This window comes from Chiloscyllium plagiosum, chromosome 1, assembly GCF_004010195.1.
Source record: "Chiloscyllium plagiosum isolate BGI_BamShark_2017 chromosome 1, ASM401019v2, whole genome shotgun sequence".
In the NCBI taxonomy this organism is placed as follows: Eukaryota; Metazoa; Chordata; class Chondrichthyes; order Orectolobiformes; family Hemiscylliidae; genus Chiloscyllium; species Chiloscyllium plagiosum.
In genome coordinates this window covers 107,206,659-107,225,691 of record NC_057710.1, presented here as the reverse complement: position 1 = coordinate 107,225,691, position 19,033 = coordinate 107,206,659, and the positions used below count along the sequence as shown (strand labels likewise).

General features: G+C 37.7%; 1 protein-coding gene across 1 annotated transcript; it reads left to right on the top strand.

Moving 5' to 3' along the window:
- The first annotated feature begins 276 nt into the window (after positions 1 to 276).
- LOC122551564 (sodium-dependent phosphate transport protein 2B-like) lies at positions 277 to 18,820 on the top strand. The gene is made up of 13 exons (XM_043693643.1): positions 277 to 2,090; positions 2,201 to 2,288; positions 2,421 to 2,537; positions 2,699 to 2,827; positions 2,944 to 3,087; positions 3,210 to 3,321; positions 5,399 to 5,594; positions 8,983 to 9,078; positions 10,846 to 10,966; positions 11,917 to 12,084; positions 13,038 to 13,154; positions 13,242 to 13,366; positions 16,817 to 18,820. Exons 1-13 carry the CDS (start codon positions 2,052 to 2,054, stop codon positions 17,378 to 17,380), a joined length of 2,016 nt encoding a protein of 671 aa, XP_043549578.1. The 5' UTR covers positions 277 to 2,051; the 3' UTR covers positions 17,381 to 18,820.
- Positions 18,821 to 19,033: the final 213 nt, after the last annotated feature.

The following is a 19,033-nucleotide window of genomic DNA, read 5'->3' as shown; positions in this document are numbered from 1 at the left end:
CTGCATTCAAAGATTAAAATTAACTCTGTATTGCAAAAATAGACCTTCTTATGATGTGGGACTCCATTACATTCATAACACAACTGACATCATCACTGAAAATATATATATTTATAACTTTTAGAAACAAGTTGACCAGTTAAAATTTGGCTTACTTTCTTGTTCAAATAAGATAACTTTTGCTTTCTTTAGTTAGTTAAATAGCCATTGGTTCATAAAATAATCTATTACGATTATATATATATATATATATATATAAATGGATCTCACACAGAATTAATCATACATGGAAGTGATAGAGGTAATATTCAGGACTTGCCAATTCATTTTTTTCAAAACCTCTTTTGATATTTTTAATTAATTCTTGGGATGAGATATTGATGTTCATCCCAGGCTCCCTCTGTGCTCCAATCTAACTGAATGGTTTCCTGAGTGACTTCAGGAACAATTAAGTATTGTTCACATTGGCATGGATAGACTGAACTGAGCAAAGCCAGCAGCTTTCTTTTGCAGTAATTCAGTAAAGCGTTCATGGCAATCCAATAGCTTATTGGGCTGCTCTTGTTAAAACAACCTTTATACCAAGATTTATTTTTTAATACACTTAAATTTTCAAACTGCTATAATGCCATTGAGCTAATATTTTATTGGATTATTGTTCTAAGCCTCATATATTCATGAGATCCATGCTCAGTTGTAATGATCATGTTGAAATTACAAGACAAGATTACTTAGTAACATTCTCCTTTATGAAGCAAAGGTACCTTTCCCACTGTTCTTCTAAAAGGTTCATGCAGAATAAATACTCATTGAATACTTGTATAGCCTCCTGCATGTTGTGACCTCATTGTCACAGTCACTCTTTGTTTTGCTCAACCTTACCCTCGAATGCCCGAGGGCAGTGCTACTTTATTATATGTGGATGCACTCTTTAGAAATTAAAGAAAAATGATGGAACACCAGAATAATTTTCTTCTTAGTAGCCAAAGTAATGTTTCCAGATAACATTGCAAGAAATGTCCAGAAGATAGCCTGAAGTGATAAACCTGTAACAATCACATAAGTGCTTTCAATAGCTCTGGTGAAAGGTTCACATTGCTTGTTGGCATCAAAGATGCTAGGATTATTTATCATCTGGCAACTCCAGTGATTGAGCACCCGATAATCACCAAACGATCCTGCAACATATGTGACCCTTATTCAAATATTTGTTAATTGTTTTAAATAGTTCTGGTGCTCACCAAAACACCCATTGAATGTGATCAATCCACTAGGGTAGGAGACTGATTCAGATTGTTTATTTTGCCTGTCTGTAATGGGACCATTTGGATGGTGGGACAAAATAAACATTCTCAGCTCTTCAATTTTCTATTTGTCCAGATAATCCAATCACAGGCATTGCAAGTAAAATGTTGAAACAGAGCCAACATGTGGGGCATTATACATTTAGTACAAGGACAAACCATGCGACTAACCATGGGATTGAAAATAAATCAATACTTTTTTTGAAAAGTTACGTTTCATTCCTTTACCTGAAAGGAGTGATATAATTATTTTATGGATTTCTGTTATACAGTAGTTAAATATTACAATGATCACTAAGATCATTTGGCAGGCAGAAACATTGTGGTCTAGCACGTGATTCTTCGTCATTTAACTTACTAAGAGTAGACTTCGGCCTCTGTCATGATGTATATAACCCAAGTGGTATGGGATGTGAATAAAGACTCAGTATTACAGCATTCTCCATCAGTCTTTTAGCAGCTAGCGTCTGGTGAGCAGAAAAGTCAACGATTCAATAACTGTATTATCTATTCTTACAAATAACATTCAACATTTGTTTAAAATACTTAGGATGTTGCCTCTCACTTATTTTGGTGTTCACTTTGCATCCTATTTGTCTTCATATCAGTGAAATTTAATAGCAACATCGAGTTCATCCTGGGTTAAAGAGTATTATTTGCTTTCTGTTTGTAGTTCCCTCCCCCTCCCCCAGTCGAATAATTTCGTCTTGGTCCTGACGTTGGGGGGACAAAATTGACATCGCTGATATGCGGCTGAACGCCAGACCCGGGTTGGGAGATGGCCAGGTGATGGGGAAAGGGGAATGTTTCCTTTGGTTATATTCTCACCTATTGACAGGTGTAGAAGTAATCGGTATTGAAATATTAATTAAATATTTGAATACTGCTCCTTGCAGACCATGGCTCCTCGGCCGGAATTGGACGGCTCCCAGGGCAGTCCTGGAACTAGCGAACTCGAGACTAACGCCAAGCCAGCGGTGAGCGGTAAGTCATATTCAGGTGTTTCCCTTTTGGGCCGGACAGCCAGTGAAGCACTTTAGAGCTGATCTTTGCGCTCAGTTTCACTCTGGGTCTGATTCCCTCTCAATCGCTCTCCGCATCGTTTCCACATTTCAGGAACCAATGAGAAACCGGGCTTGCTTCCCGCTTCGTCGACCATCGCCCTGGTAGGGAACGAACCGGAGGATCCCTGGGCAGTGTCCAAACTCGAGGTCGCTGGTGTCAAGTGGTCAGGTAGCCCCCTCGTCCCACTCTCCTCCTCTCCCCACCCCCCACCCCATCCAAGGGACAAACAAGCCTTTGGCTCCTTTCATTCCTTGGCGGAAGCACCGCCTCCTCACAATTGAGTTTATATAATTATAAGAACACAGAATAATAATGATTCTTTCTGGCAGAGCTGAGTGCCGCGCAGAAGGTTGTCCGTGTGCTGACGGCGGTGCTGAAACTGGCGTTACTTCTTGGCTTCCTCTATGTGTTTGTGTGCTCATTGGACATCCTGAGCTCGGCTTTCCAGCTTGTGGGAGGTGAGACCTGGGCGCGCGGGGCACAGGGCCGCGAGCCGGCGCGCACTACGTTCCATTCCGGGTGTAGCTGGTGTCTTACTCATCACCATCTCCCTCCCCGCTCTACTGCCCCACAGGTAAAGCTGCCGGGGATATCTTCAAGGATAACGTGGTCCTGGCAAACCCGGTGGCCGGTCTGGTGATCGGGATCTTGGTCACGGTTCTGGTGCAAAGTTCCAGCACCTCCTCCTCCATCGTGGTCAGCATGGTGTCCTCTGGCTGTAAGTAGAGTCGCGCTTGGTCTTTGCGACGTTTTGCAATGATTTGAGTTTTATTTTAAATTTTGCCTGTCGTGCACCTCCGTCCCTGGTCTTACTCAGTGGCCCGCTCTGTTGTTTCACAGTGATGGGGGTGCGATCCGCCATCCCCGTGATCATGGGAACGAACATCGGCACCTCAGTCACCAACACCATCGTGGCTTTGATGCAATCCGGAGACCGGACTGAATTCAGAAGGTGCGTTCTCACGCCAACAGTTTCCCCTTTTGAACTTCCTTTTACAGATGTAAAAATCCACAACCGACATTGGCTGCGCAAAGCAGACTTGTAGGGCAGAAGGGTAAGAGTGCAAGAGTTAAATATGTCTGACATTAAACTAGTGATTGAAATATATAACTGTTTTTGTTTGGGGGGGTGAGGGGAATTATTCCAGTGACTTTAATTGTAGGATATATTCAAAGCATGGTTGAAGTTTAGAAATATGAAGTCATTCATGTTGATAGGAAGAATAAGGCAAGGCAGAACTGAGAAACTTCAGTTCGGAGGAGAGATTGCAGAAGTGGCTTTTCTCCTTGGAGAGGAGGCTGAAGGAGATTTGGTAGAGGTTTTCAAAAGCATGTGCGTGCTGGACCTAGTAGGCAAGGTTCTGGCTCGTGAAAGGAAAAACAGAGGGCATATATTTAAAATAATGTGCAAAGGAAGCAAGGGTGATGTGATGAAAAAGCTTTTTTCATACAGTGAGTAGTTAGGATATGACATCACTGCCTGGAAATATGGTGAAGGCAGGTTCAATTGAGGCATTCATGAGGGCATTGGATGATTATTTGGATAGAAATGGTGTGCAAGGAAATGGAGAAAGAGCAGGCAATTAGCTTTAGGGAATAGAACCGTTGTACACACAATGGGTTGGATGGCCTCCTCCTGCGCTATAACAATTCTGTGATTGTGTGAAACAAACCAAATAGTTTACCTTTAAAGGTTATTCAAGATGAGGGAGATCTATGCTTTAGCTTCACCAAGATTCGGAAAGTAGTACAAGTTGTCAAGGCAGTTAAGAAGAGGTAGAGAATATTTGGCTTTATACTTGGAGACAAGGAGAATAAAAGCCAGGAGGTTATAGCTAACACAAAGCCAAATACTGCAGATGTCTGAATTCTGAAAAATGAAACTATAGCAGGTCAGGCAGCATTTGTGGAGATAAACTGGTAACATTTTGAGTTGATGATATTCCTTCTTTTGGTATTATTGCCAAGTTTTTAGATCTCAGAGGGGAGAAAAATTCATTTCATAACACATCAATTAATATTTCCATTTAGAGTCATAGAGTAGCCCAGCATGGAAACAGGCCATTCAGCTCAAACTGGTCCATGTTGACTGTGGTGCCTACTCATTTAGTTCCAATTGCCTGCATTTGGTCCATGCCCCTGTAAACTCTTCCCATCCATGTAACTATCCAAATTTTAAAAAAAATTGCTATTATACCTGCCTTAACCACTTTCTCTGACAGCTTTTTCCATATTCCCTGCATGAAGAAGTTGCCCCTTGGGTCCTTTTTAAATCTTTCCCCTCTCACCTTAAACCTATGCCATCTAGTTTTCAATTTCCTATCCTTGGGAAAAAGACTATATGTATTCATCCTTTCTATGCCCCTTGTGATTTTATATACCTCAATAAGGTCACCCCTCATTTTCCTATGTTCTAAGGAATAAAGTCCTATCCTGGCCAACCTTCCTATAATTCCAGCCTACTAGTCCTGGTAACATTCACGTAAATCTTGTTTGCAGTCTTTTCAATTTAACTATGTCTTTCCTATAATAGGGTGACCAAAACTGTACACAGTACTCCAATTATGGCCTCATCGATGACTTCTACGACTGTAACATAATGTCCCAACTCCTATTCTCAATGCCTTGACCGATGAAGGCCAGAATACTAAATGCCTTCTTCACCACCTGTTCTACTTGTGATGCCGCTTTCAACAAAATATGTACTTGTACTCCTAGGTCCCTCTGTTCCACAACACTCCAAACTGCAGCTACTAAAAGATGAATAATATACTTATTCATCATTTAGTAATCATTGAGAAAATAGGTCTGAAAATAGTAATTTCCAAACTGCCAGACTCATTTTACAATTGAAGTTGGGCAAACTAATAAGAATTTTAAATGATTAATACACTGATTTACTTAAGCTTGACTTGATTGTCAGGATTTGCTGGCAAATTGTATGTAAAAGGCATGGGTGTTATGAGCATACTGTTTTTATATAGAATTGGAATTATGAATATATAGTAACCATTTTATTTTCTTCATAGAGCTTTTGCAGGCGCAACTGTGCATGATTTCTTTAATTGGCTCTCAGTTCTTGTCCTCCTACCAATTGAAGCAGCCTCTGGCTATTTGTACCATCTCTCTCGAGTCATTGTCGAATCATTTGATCTCAAGAGTGGTGAGGATGCTCCAGATATGTTAAAAGTCATTACTGATGACTTCACTAAACTTATTATACAGGTAAGCTATTGCAACATAATGCGGATGGAATCATTATTAAACCATTAACCAAACCCATCCAAATAATAATTACAGCTACTGCCTCACCGATGACATGTGTCCAGAGTGATCAAAGCTTGTCAAACCCTCAATCTGTCCAATGGTACTCTATCACACTTTGCAGTGGAACAGTGAGCAAAAACTGAAGGGCAACTATTGACTGTCATTTCTGCAGCTATGTTTCTGGCTGGCAAAATTGAAGGACATACTTGATGCTGCTGGAGAACCATAGCCAGAAAGAATCAAGGCCCGAAAGAATCAAGGCCCAAAGATTCTGTCTGGAAAAGTTTAAAGATTATCTAGCCTGATAGCCAGGATGTATCTAAGAATTATGAGACTGAGCAAGTCCCAGTGCAAGACCACCAGTATCTGTTTTGAGATGCAATGAATAGAACTGGAGGTGAAAAGGCCAGCAGCATCCTTCTTGCTGATTTCTTTCACAACTCTAGTCATTAGCAGGTCATATCCAATTGTTGAAGAAGACGTCAGTCAGAAATGGTTCATCAAACATTTAATGTTTAAACATTTAAACATTTAACTTTCAAAGATGATATTTTAGATACTTACACTTTTATATTGAGTTTCTAAAGCTTCCAATAAGAAGCAGCAGTAAAAAAACTTCACAGACTATTGTGCAATTGAACTTAATTAAGCATATTGATATATCAATTAGCTGAAGTAAAAATATTCCATGAATTATTGAGGAATGAATTACTATATCTTATATTAAGTGAAAATAATTTAAATCACTTTATGGCTCAGGGTAGCATTACTGTGAGTCAAAAGGCAATGTGTTCAGGCCCCATTCCAGCAACAGGCAATAGCTAGCCTGAGATTGCAGTACAATATTGAAGAAACATAATGTGACAAGAATTGTATTAGTTTTACAGTATACTGATTTATATAATGATATGATTAATTACTAAGTTGTGTTTGACATCACAAGGTATTCATTAAGGTATTCAAGTGAATTGTGAAATCAGTAAAATCCTTAATCTTTGTGTTTCTATGAATGGTTCTGCTCAAAAGTTGATGATTCAAATGTGCAGGACAAATGCTCTTAGTGGAAACACAGGAGGCCCTGTAAAAAGATTTTTTTGTGTAAAAGCATATTTTATCTGGGGAGGAAATGATTCTTCTTTTCTGTTTAAAAATCACACAATGCCAGGTTATAGTCCAACAGGTTTATTTGGAATCACTAGCGTTCAGAGCGCTACTCCATCATCAAGTGACTAGCGAGGCAGAATCATAAGACATAGAATTTATAGCAAAAGATCACAGTGTCATGCAATTAAAGTGATTGATTAATCTCTCTATCAAAATCTCTGTGAGACCTTTACATGTCAACCTCCAAGGTAAAAAATGAAATTTCAATCATGCCATTCAAGAATTTTTCTTTGGTGTACTTTTTAATTGCAATCTTTAGATGAAAAGAAAACTATGGTATGAGAACCAGGAGGTATCATTGGAGAGGAAAATGAAGGTGCACAGATAATTAGAAGAGCAATAACCTGAGAAAAATAAGCTTTTAGGTGAGGTCTGACTAAGAGACAATGTTGGTACATTTGCATGAGGAGGAAAGATAAAGCTAAGAAATCTAGAGGTCCACAGATGATGAAAGAGATACACTCTAAGATGAAGCAAAAAATGGTGCATTTGACAAATGTCAGGTGGATAATACAATTGAGAAGCAGGTTCAATCTTGAAAGTTCAGAGGAGAAGTGAAACAAATAGACAAGTGCCTGGCAGCTAACATAAAAGGAAATCTAAAAGTGGAATATAAAATGTAAAAGGATGGTTGAAGGCAGAATACAGGTGATTATTGGCCTAAAATGGTTTTAGTCTGAAAGGCAGTAGGCATGGCTGAGGTAATGAAGGAGTTGCTTGTATCTTTCTTTGCCAAGGAATGAGATGCTGCCCAAGTTATGGTGCAAAGGAATGGGGTAATATTTCAAGATAATTGATGGGCTAGCAATGGATAAAAAGAATATATTGGATAGTATGGCTATATATAAATTGGTAACTCATCAGGACAAGATGAAATGCATCCCAAGATAGTTCGGAAAGTAAGGATAGAAAGACACATGCCAAAATATTCTAATCCTCCCTTGATATAAAGTTGTAGTCACTGTACTGGAGAATTGCAAAAGTTAAACACTGGCTAATAAAAAGATAATCCAAACTGCTACACCTCAATCGGTGATGAACAGGCTTTTAGAAATTATATTTTGATATGCAATTAACAATTACTTTGCAAATGTAGATCAATTGATGAAAGTGAGCAGGGATTTGTAAGAGTAAACTGAGTATAACAAAGTTTCATGAGATTTTTAAATAACAGATTGTGGATTAGGGCAATGTGGTTGATCTAATGTACTTGGACTTCCAAATGGGATTTAATAAAATATCACAGAATAGGCTTGCAGCAAAGTTACAGTTCATGAAATAAAAGGGACAGTAACAGCATGGATACAACATTGGCAGAACAACAGGTAAGAAACAGTTATTTTTGGATTGAAGGAACATTTATAATCAGCTACCTAAGTTGTCAGTCTTTGAACTCCTATGATATTTATCAATTATCTGAACTTGATATACAGAGCACAATTTCAGATATGTAAATGAAAAAAATACAATAAATCCTTTGGGTCTGGAGTATGATGGAGGCAGATCAAGTTGTGATTTTTCTCAAGAACTAGTTAGTTATTTCAAAAATAAAAGCTAACATAGCTGTGGGGAATAGGATGGAGAAGTAGACAAGTGAGTTGCTCTCACAAAAAGCCAAAACAGATTAGACAGATGGTTTGATATCCTTTTATGCTGATTTCATTCAATGATTCTATACAATGTGAATCGTGGCAACAATAATGGAAATGGTCATGATCATGAAGCAGAGCTCTGCACTTCCTTTTCTAAGCCTGTGGAATATTTTACAATATTTAAAGATTCCATTGCTGTTGTTGTAGTTACATATGATATCAAATCCTCTATGACAGTTCGAGAATATATTTTCAATTTTAATCACATGGATATCAAAAAAACTGATATCAGTATTGGTTACCATGAAACTTTTGGTTTTTTAATGTGCTTTAAGCAAGGAAACCTGGAAGTCTTAACCAATCTGGTCCATATGTGACACTAGAACCACACCAATGCGATTGACTCAACTGCCCCAGCAAGACATTCAGTTGCAAGGACCATCCTTCACAGCCAATAACTATTAATATTGCTAATGATGCTGTTATGCCAAAAATGGATTTTAGACATTATTTGAATTCTGCAGGGATATTTAATCAAAATTCATGAATTGCTTTTTTCTTGATTATGTATTAAAATTATTTAATTTCAGCTGGATAAATCTGTGATAAATGATATAGCAATGGGAGATCCAGCAGCAGCCAACAAAAGCCTTATTAAGGAATGGTGTAAAACAGTAACTCAAATGGTAAGTGAATAACAAATGTCAGTAAACTAATGCAGAGTATAATTAATATAGCAGTGATAAAAATCTTGTCAAATCGGTTTAGTTTTGTACATTTAGAGACTATTTCTACAAGCATAATCCATAAAACTGGCAACAATATTATTGAAGAAAGCTGGTCAAGTGGTGCAGCAGATCATAGATCAACTATAAAGAGGTTGCAGCTATGGTTACTCTGGCCAAGAATTTGTAAAATTTTAATATGGTGGAGGAATATGGAAACAGAATCTGTTCTTGACTTTCTGCCTGTTCTGACAAATTCTGAGTGGAGTGTGGAGTAGGTTTGATTGTTCACCATCTACAATCTTCTATTAACTTGAGTGAGTTGGAGTGTGGTGCTGGAAAAGCACAGCTGGTCAGGCAGCATCTGAGGGGCAGGAGAATTGACGTTTCAGGTGTAAGCCCTTTATCAGGGATTAACCTGATTGAACAAATCTGGTACATGATGTAGAGTGCTCCATTAGAATCTTAGGCTGACATCTCTCGAACACCCATCAGGAGCTCCTTGTACTGCCTCCTATCCATACACTTATATGGAAAATTATTTGACTTATTGCTGATTTCCCTACTTTAGACAATCTTTCCCTTCCTTTGTGTATAGTATTGCACAATATTGGAAGACAGCCCTTTATCCATTATTATTCTGCCCTTTGAGTATGGAATGGCTATTAGGACAATTCAAAGCCGAGTCTGTTTGCCATGAATATGCTGTAGCTGCTGATTTACAATGTTAGCATTAGTTCATGTCGGTTGCTTTCCTGAGAGTAAATTTCCCCTCTCTGAGAAGATGTGTTCGCCTGCAAAATCTCTTATACCTAATAAAATTCTTTAATTAGATTGTGTTTTAGTTGTGCAAATTCATAGAATTCTGTGAACTGTGTTCATGAAGGTGATCTATTGTTGAAATGAATCTTTTTCATCTTGGGCCCTAATGTTGAATATGTACCTTTTAATATGTTCCATCTACTAGAGTTCAGAATGTGCCTTCAAAGCTGTCAAAATTTCTGAAATATTGTTTTGTTCCTCAGAGAGATTTACAGTGGAAATGTTTTGAAACTGTCTTTCTCAACAGTGCAAAGAGTATGGCTTATTAAATACATCTATCACCATTGTATATAGAAAAACTGCAAGCTGCATTTTGTGTCACCTTCTGTTTCAATCAGTGCTCAGAGAGAAAACACATGCCATCGTCATGTGTTACTCAGTATTGTAGTTGTGACTTGCTTCCTTGCTCCTTTTCAATGATTTTTGGTAGCAGCTTTCAGAGCTTTTACAGCCTGAAAACATGCAGCCTCAGCTGCACTCTGACACCATATTATTGAGCTGGCAGATCAACAGTTTGGCCTGTGTCCTACATCTTTTTGAAAACTGACTGCAAGATGATTACATCCAATCAGTGTGTTATGGTAATGTCACATGACAATAGCAAGCCAGAAGCCACATTGGTCCAGTGCTGCATTTCTATTCCAAACACCTTGCCCTTGATTGTAGAAGGCAGTGATAAACCACAAGTGACAAAAGCTGGAAAAAAAACTCAGAATGTTCTGCACCTGCACCTTTGGGCAAAGCACACATGGAACGGAATTGAATTAGCAGAATACAATTGTTAATTTAATGACAAAATAACACTGTAGGACATTTGTTAATGCTGAAATGTTGTGTTCAGTTTCAGATGATATCAGGCTGTAAAGAACATTACTGATTTTGCGTAATAGTTCTTTTGTCTTGCAGGTAGAGAAAAATGTAACTGTTTCCAGTGAATACAACTGCACGTCACCTGAATTTTGCTGGAGTGATAACAACCACACTTGGACTCTGAAAAATGTATCAGAAACAATAAACCTTGAAAAATGTAAGTCAATAATCAGATGCTTTTATTTAAGAAATCATGTACCATAGCCATTTAACCAATTGAATGCTGATTGCTCATTTGAAAGTTAAATGTCTCAGAAGTGTTGAGCTTATAACAAAGACTGAATAAGTGTAAAATACAGTTGAGGACCACTGGGCTAAAGGGAAATACTGCGGGTGGTGTCAAACCCAGCTTGTCATGTCAGAAATCGTACTGAATTGCAGGATAGGCCATGCGTCTGTCTCCTGGCAATAGAGAAATCCACCAGCAGTTAAGTTGGAGGTAGAAAGGAGGCTATTTGAGAGATGCCCACTCATTGTGGGATGTCAGTGAGGCTCATTAATGAACCATTGATACTAATTATACCGCACTTTATTAAATGTAGGATCATGGATTAAGTAGAAAATGCACAGTTTTCCCAGGCTTCTCAAAGGTTGCTCAGCAGTCTACTGGGGAATTCCTCATTGTGGGGGTTTTGAGGTCTAAATATCTGGAAAGGCCTGTCACTGAAAGCTGCTCCCCTGCCCTAGCCTCTGACTCGAACCGGTGAGACTGATATATACTGCCTGAGAGGCACTTAGTTTGGTCAGGCTTCCCTCACACAAACAATGTAGATTTCCTACTGATTCTCCAAATGGTAGTCAAGACCCGCAATATCAAATTTCAGCCCATATACTAATGTCAGATGCCTCATGTTTCATTTGATTTCAGAGCTGAAGCATTTTGGGACATTGTGCTATGTTAAGGCACTATATGGAAGCAAATTATTGCAGCATGTCAGATAATTATTGCAGTATCAAATTATGGAATTCATTCATAGGATTATGGAATTCAGTCATACAGATTGCTATTTCTGGACATTAAGCCATATGGGAACATAAGATATCTGTAAAATTGTAATAGATTAATTCAGGCATTACACATAATGATTACAGTTATTTTTTTCTTAGGTCATCATCTATTTGTGAATACAACCTTATCAGATTTAGGGGTTGGTCTAATCCTTCTTGCAGCCTCTTTGATTGCCCTGTGTACCTGTTTGATACTTATTGTTAAACTTCTGAACTCCATGTTAAAAGGACAAGTTGCTGCAGTTATTAAAAAAGTTATTAATACTGGTAAGTGTAAAGACTCATTTCAGATCACAAATCTGAAAGGTGTAGTTCAGGATAAATTAATGTTAATGAATGCTCCTTCCTCATTTGCTGACCTTTGCAGTTTACAGCAAGCTAAATTAAAGTAATTTGCTACTTTTTTCACTGTGAGATACATTGAGATAGTGAATACAATTCATACACATTTCATTCTTGTGGAGATTTTGGTAAAAGATACCTTTCCAACTTTTGTTATCCTCTTATCAGCATGTAGGAAGAAGAAACAAATTCCACAGTGTTAATGCATGGAAGATCTATAATCATTCCATGCTTCTTATCATGATATTTTGAAAGTGAACCCTGAATGAAAGAATGTTGCCATGGAGAATACATTAGTTAATGACAGCTAAAAGTCATCATTTTACAGCTCAGACAACGTGGCTGAAAATTACCCTAGTTGTTTTGGTGATTTTAAAAAAATTATTAGATTATATTTAGGGAAGCATGCTTACACAATCAATATGCACTATTGTCAGATAAACAGAGGCTCTAATGACTTAACTAATATCTCCCTATCTAGCAGTTGGAAATCTGCAATCATTTAGATAAATCTGTTCCTTCTTTAATGTGTAAGTTATAAATTATATTTAATAATCTGGATCAAAACATTTTCATGGTTTCATTGCACAATGCTTTTTACCATTCATTATAAGAAAATGTGTAATGAATAGAAAAACTTCAATATTGATCAGCTATTACTCCAGTGATTGAAATATATTTTTCTTATATTTGGTAATAAAATATATGTTATGAACAAGGACAATTACTAATTCATAGGGAACTTGCTTCATAACAATATATACAGTTTTGTTTTGTAAATCAGACATTTAAACATATAAATATTTGTTCTAGAATTCAGTGTCGTTGTCCATTGTATACATAACAATATCAATAATTTGTGATATAATTTTTTTCAGATTTCAAATTTCCATTTGGTTGGTTAACTGGCTATATAGCCCTTGCAGTGGGAGCTGGAATGACTTTTATTGTTCAGAGCAGTTCCATTTTTACTTCAGCTCTTACTCCATTAGTTGGTAAGTATGGGAAATTTCTTTTTTGTGTGAACATATTGTAAGTTGCAGCACAAATATTATTTATTCAGGTATTTGTTTATTTGGCAGGAATTGGTGTAATAACTATTGAGCGAGTTTATCCCCTCACACTGGGTTCCAATATTGGTACAACTACAACAGCTATTATAGCTGCTCTTGCTAGTCCAGGAGAAACCTTAGCTAACTCCCTGCAGGTGAGTAACTAAACAAATCAAACAATTTAATTGCAATTTTACATGTAGTCTAGTAGTGTGGCATTTATGTTTTTGGATCAGTAAAGCAGAGATCCACTTAAAAATCCAGCAAATATAAATTCAGATCCTACCATGGTAGCTGAAGAATTGAATAAGAAGAAAAGATCTGGTATCAGTAGAAGAGACTGAAGAAAACTAGCTACATCCATTCAGAACTGAAGCATGCCACTTCAATTGGTTTGGCCTGTATGCAATTTGAATATTATACTTTGAACTGCTCTGTGAAGTAGCCAAGCAATCTACTGAACTGTTAAAGAAGACAGCTAACCACCATCTTTTAGGGCAACAAGTAGCTAGTATTAAAAGCTAGGCCACATTCTGAAAATGAGTTAAGCATGTTATCACTCAAATTAATGTGACTTCTGTTTCCAAGTCTTTTACTTTTTAAACAATTTTTACTACTTTATAAAGGTAGAAGTATTTATTTGCCTCCAGTTTCCTTTTTGTTCTTCCTTTGCCACATGTGGTAACTAGTGGTGAACAATAATTTCTTGTTCAAGTATTTACTTTTTCATGTGTGAATTTGGTGCAAGGACTTTTAGAGCTAACATCCCTGTTCTCCCTTGCATTCATGTTGCCCAGGTAACATGGAAGCATGATGATCAAACATAATCACCTTGGCTAATTTTCTCCCCACGTTAGGATTTCTGAGATCACCTGTTATAGTCATAGATCAGAACCACAAACAGAAAAGAAAGAGTTTTGATGGTTAGAGATTAACTGTTTATTAACCATGGAGGTGAGCATACTACCTGAGACAGTCGTAGAGTCATAGAGATGTACAGCATGGAAACAGACCCTTTGGTCCAACCCGTCCATGCCAACAAGATATCCAACCCAATCTAGTCCCACCTGCCAACACCCAGCCCATATCCCTCCAAACTCTTCCTATTCATATACCCATCCATATGCCTTTTAAATGCTGCAATTGTACCAGCCTCCACCACTTCCTGTGGCAGCTCATTCCATACACGTACCACCCTCTGCGTGAAAAAGTTGACCCTTAGGTCTCTTTTATATCTTTCCTCTCTCACTCTAAACCTATGCCTTCTAGTTCTGGACTCTCCCACCCCAGGGAAAAAACTTTGTCTATTTATCCTATCCATGCCCCTCATAATTTTGTAAACCTCTATAAGGTCATCCCTCAGCCCCCGACGCTCCAGGGAAAACAGCCCAGTCTGTTCAGCCTCTCCCAATTGCTCAAATCCTCCAACCCTGGCAATGTCCATGTAAATCTTTATTGAACCTTTTCAAGTTTCACAATATCTTTCTAATAAGAAGGAGACCAGAGTTGCACGCAATATTCCAACAGTGGCCTGACCAATGTCCTGTACAGCCGCAACATGACCTCCCAACTCCTATACTCAATACTCTGACCGAGGAAGGAAGGCATACTAAATGCCTTCTTCACCATCCTATCTACCTGCGATTCCACTTTCAAGGAGCTATGAACCTGCACTCCAAGGTCTCCTTGTTCAGCAACACTCCCTAAGACCTTACCTTTAAGTGCATAAATCCTGCTAAGATTTGCCCTCTCAAAATGCAGCACCTCGCATTTATCTGAATTAAACTCCATCTGCCACTTCTCCACCCATTGCCCCATCTGATCAAGATCCCGTTGTAATCCCTCTTTGCTGTCCACTACACCTCCAATTTTGGTGTCATCCGCAAACTTACTAACTGTACCTCTTATGCTCACATCTAAATAATTTATATAAATGATGGAACCAGCACCGATCCTTGTGGCACACCACTGGTCACAGGCCTCCAGTCTGAAAAACAACCCTCCACCACCACCCTCTGTCTTCTAGCTTTGAGCCAGTTCTGTATCCAAATGGCTAGTTCTTCCTGTATTCCATGAGATCTAGAGTTGAAAAATGTGGTGCTGGAAAAACACAGCAGGCCAGGCAGCATCCGATGAGCAGGAGAATTGAGGTTTCGAGCATAAGCCCTGATTCCTGAAGAAGGGCTTATGCCCGAAACGTCGATTCTCCTGCTCCTCAGATGCTGCCTGGCCTGCTGTGTTTTTCCAGCACCACATTTTACAACTCTGGTACTCCAGCATCTGCAGTCCTCACTTCCTTCCATGAGATCTAACCTTGCCAACCAGTCTCCCATGGGGAACCTTGTTGAATGCCTTTCTGAAGTCCATATAGATCACATCTATCACTATGTCCTCATTAATCCACTTTGTTATTTTGTCAATAAACTCAATCAAGTTTGTGAGACATGATTTCCCATGCACAAAGCCATGTTGACTATCCCTAATTAGCCCTTGCCTTTCCAAATAGATGTACATTCTCTCTCTCAGTAATCCCTCTAACAACTTGCCCACCACCGACGTCAGGCTCACTGGTCTATCGTTCTTGTCCTTATCACCTTTCTTAAAGAGTGGCACCACATTAGTCAACCTCCAGTCTTCCTACACCTCATCTATGCCTATCGATGATACAAATATTTCAGTAAGAGGCCCAGCAATCACTTCCCTAGCTTGCCACATAGTTCTAGGGTACACCTGATCAGATCCTGGGGATTGATCCACTTTTATGCATTTCGATACATCCAGCACTTCTTCCTCCATAATATGGACATTTTTCAAGATGTCACTATCTATTTCCCTACATCCTATATCTTCCATGTCCTTTTCCACAGTCAATACTGATGCAAAATGCTCGTTTAGTTTCTCCCCCATTTTCTGCAGCTTCACATAAAGACCACCTTGCTGATCTTTGAGGGGCCCTATTCTTCCCTAGTTACCCTTTTGTTCTTAATGTATTTGTAGAATCCCTTTGGATTCTCCTTAACTCCATTTACAAAAGCTATCTCATGTCCCCTTTTTTTCCCTCCTGATTTCCCTCTTAAGTATACTCCTACTGCCTTTATACTCTTCTAAGGATTCACCTGATCTATCCAGTGTAGAAACAGTTTTACTAATCACCAAAGTGGATTGGTTAAATATCTCAAAAGGACCTTGGGAAGAGAAGGGAAGTAGAATTGATCATTTACAGTAACTCTTCAAAAAAGGAACATGCAGAGTAACCCAAATGGCTTCTTTTGTGCCTTAGGATTTGACAATTTCATATCATCAAGTACTCAAGCCAAACTTTTTCTGTTATGATAAGTAACACATGAACCTCACAATGAATCATGTGGTTTGCTTAAATGTTTAACAAATTGACATAGTATTGCAGTCACAGTTAAGTCAAAGACAATGAAGCATTTTACATTATTAGACTTTGGTTTTGAATATTCTACAGCTGTGTTATCTTATATGGACCACCTAGCCAAAAAGAATAGAATCATTAATTGCTGTAATGGTAAATAAATGTTCAGATTTATTTTTAATGTCTCACATTAGTCCATTAATATTCTTGTTTTGTATCCTTACAGATAGCCTTGTGCCACTTCTTTTTCAATATTTCTGGAATCCTAATTTGGTACCCTATACCATTCATGCGTATTCCAATTCGCCTAGCTAAAGCATTGGGAACTTGTACTTCCATGTACAGGTGGTTTGCAGTTGCCTACTTGATCATTTGCTTTTTATTGATCCCTCTAATTATACTTGGGCTCTCAATGGCTGGTTGGCAGGTACTGGCTGGCGTAGGTATTCCTATCTTGATGATGATAATCATCATAATTGTTATCAATCTTATGCAAACAAAGTGCCCAAGGTTCTTGCCAAAGACACTACAAACCTGGGACTTTCTTCCAATTTGGATGCATTCCCTGAAACCTTGGGACAGAATAGTACAGCATGCTACGATATGTTGTTCCACTCAGTGCTTTGGAAAGTGTAAGTGTTGCAAGACTGGTGTTAAAAGTAGTGATAGAGGAGAAAAACAAACACTTGAGGTTTATGAAAATCCAGTAATCCTAGAGAATGAAAAACAAGATATAACAACATTTCCAGTTATGGAAAATGAGACAAAAAATTTTTCAACAAATATATAGAAACAGAATAACTGGCAGAATAGCTAAAATATGCCTTCATGTAGTTGTACAGTATTTTTTAAAAGATTAACCTGCATCAGTTTCAATCACTTCTGGTATCCTGAATGGTTAGTGTTGTTAATAAAATGTCTGCCAGAAGTGATTCCTTCAACAATTTATTTTGGGTTGCATTCGTGAAATTTATATTCAATTGTTGCCCTCAAGTCTATTAGATGAACATGCATAACTTGATATATTTTAAAATGCAAAATATTTTTTTAAATTAGCACTATGTAGATCGTTATTTTGTGCTCTGTAAAAAGTAGTCTTACTGAAGTCAAACTTCATTTTTTGTGATGCTTCACTTTTTATGATATTTAGTGGGGACTCATAGTTGCATATTGCCAAAAGATGACAATAACATGAAAATAAATAGTGCATTGCAGGGAATTACATTTTTATGTAAGAAAATAGCTTTTGGACTTTATGATGTGTGTGCCTGCAATAAAAAGAAAACTGAACTGTGAAAGGGGAGCGGTGGAGAGCAAACAGGTGAATAGAAAAGCTTCAATACTTTTTGGACTAATTGGCAGAAAGGATGTAATAAACTGTGAACCTTTGTGGATAGTTCTTTCACATATGGAAGATGATTCATAGTACAATGCGGCCAAACCAGTGTCAATTTTGTATAGAACACTGGGTAAGAACATTAAGCCACCAGTGACAAATTCAGGATTTTATATATAAATTACCCAAGGTCAAGTTCCAACAATGTTTGAGGATGCATCAAGCATCTGTTGGATTGTGCTAAAATAATAATCCTGACTTGCAGACTTCACAATGTGTTGTTCCATTCACTTGCAAGCATTCCACAAGTAGAATTACTATGATGTGCCTTTCTGAAATAATTCCATTACTATTCTGGTCAGTGCTTGAGCCTTTGAGATTTGCAAATGCTAATGATTATTGAGGGATTGAACATGTACTTCACATTTGTTTAGATAATATTTTATGGAGCGATGTTTCTGAAGTTTTATTATAAACTTACATAAGATCTTGTAGCTTTTATATCAAAACAACAGTTTCTTGAATACAGTTTCAGGTTTATAGTCTGAAACTTTATCTGACTCAGAACCCTCTTGTTACCACTCTATGAGTTACAACAGCTGTGCAATGACCTATTACGACAGAGATGTAAACAGTGGGATGACTTCTGTCCAATAGGACATTGGACCATACAAAATAGCCACACAAAAATAATCTTGCAAAGCTCTGGGAGTGATTGATTAAGAAAGCACAATGGGATAAAAAAAGCTCTTTAAATTTTAAATTTGTCAGGAATTGTAAAAGACACGATATAAAAACCCACTCCATATATACTAAATGTACATTTATGTTTTTTTATTGTGTATAATTTATGTATTGAATGAATAACTGCCTAAATATGTACTGTCAGTGTGATTAATGGACTTGTGTATCTTTTGTTGTACCTAATTTTCTATTGTTTTGTAAATTTTTAACTACATTTAACATTTCATTTAGAAATATATATTACAAACATTAAAACATGTGTTTATGATTTATTTTACAAGCTTGCTGAGATCATATCTATCATACAGTGTATACTGTATGTTGAAATATTGGCCTAAGTTCTGCAGTCAACATCTAAATAAT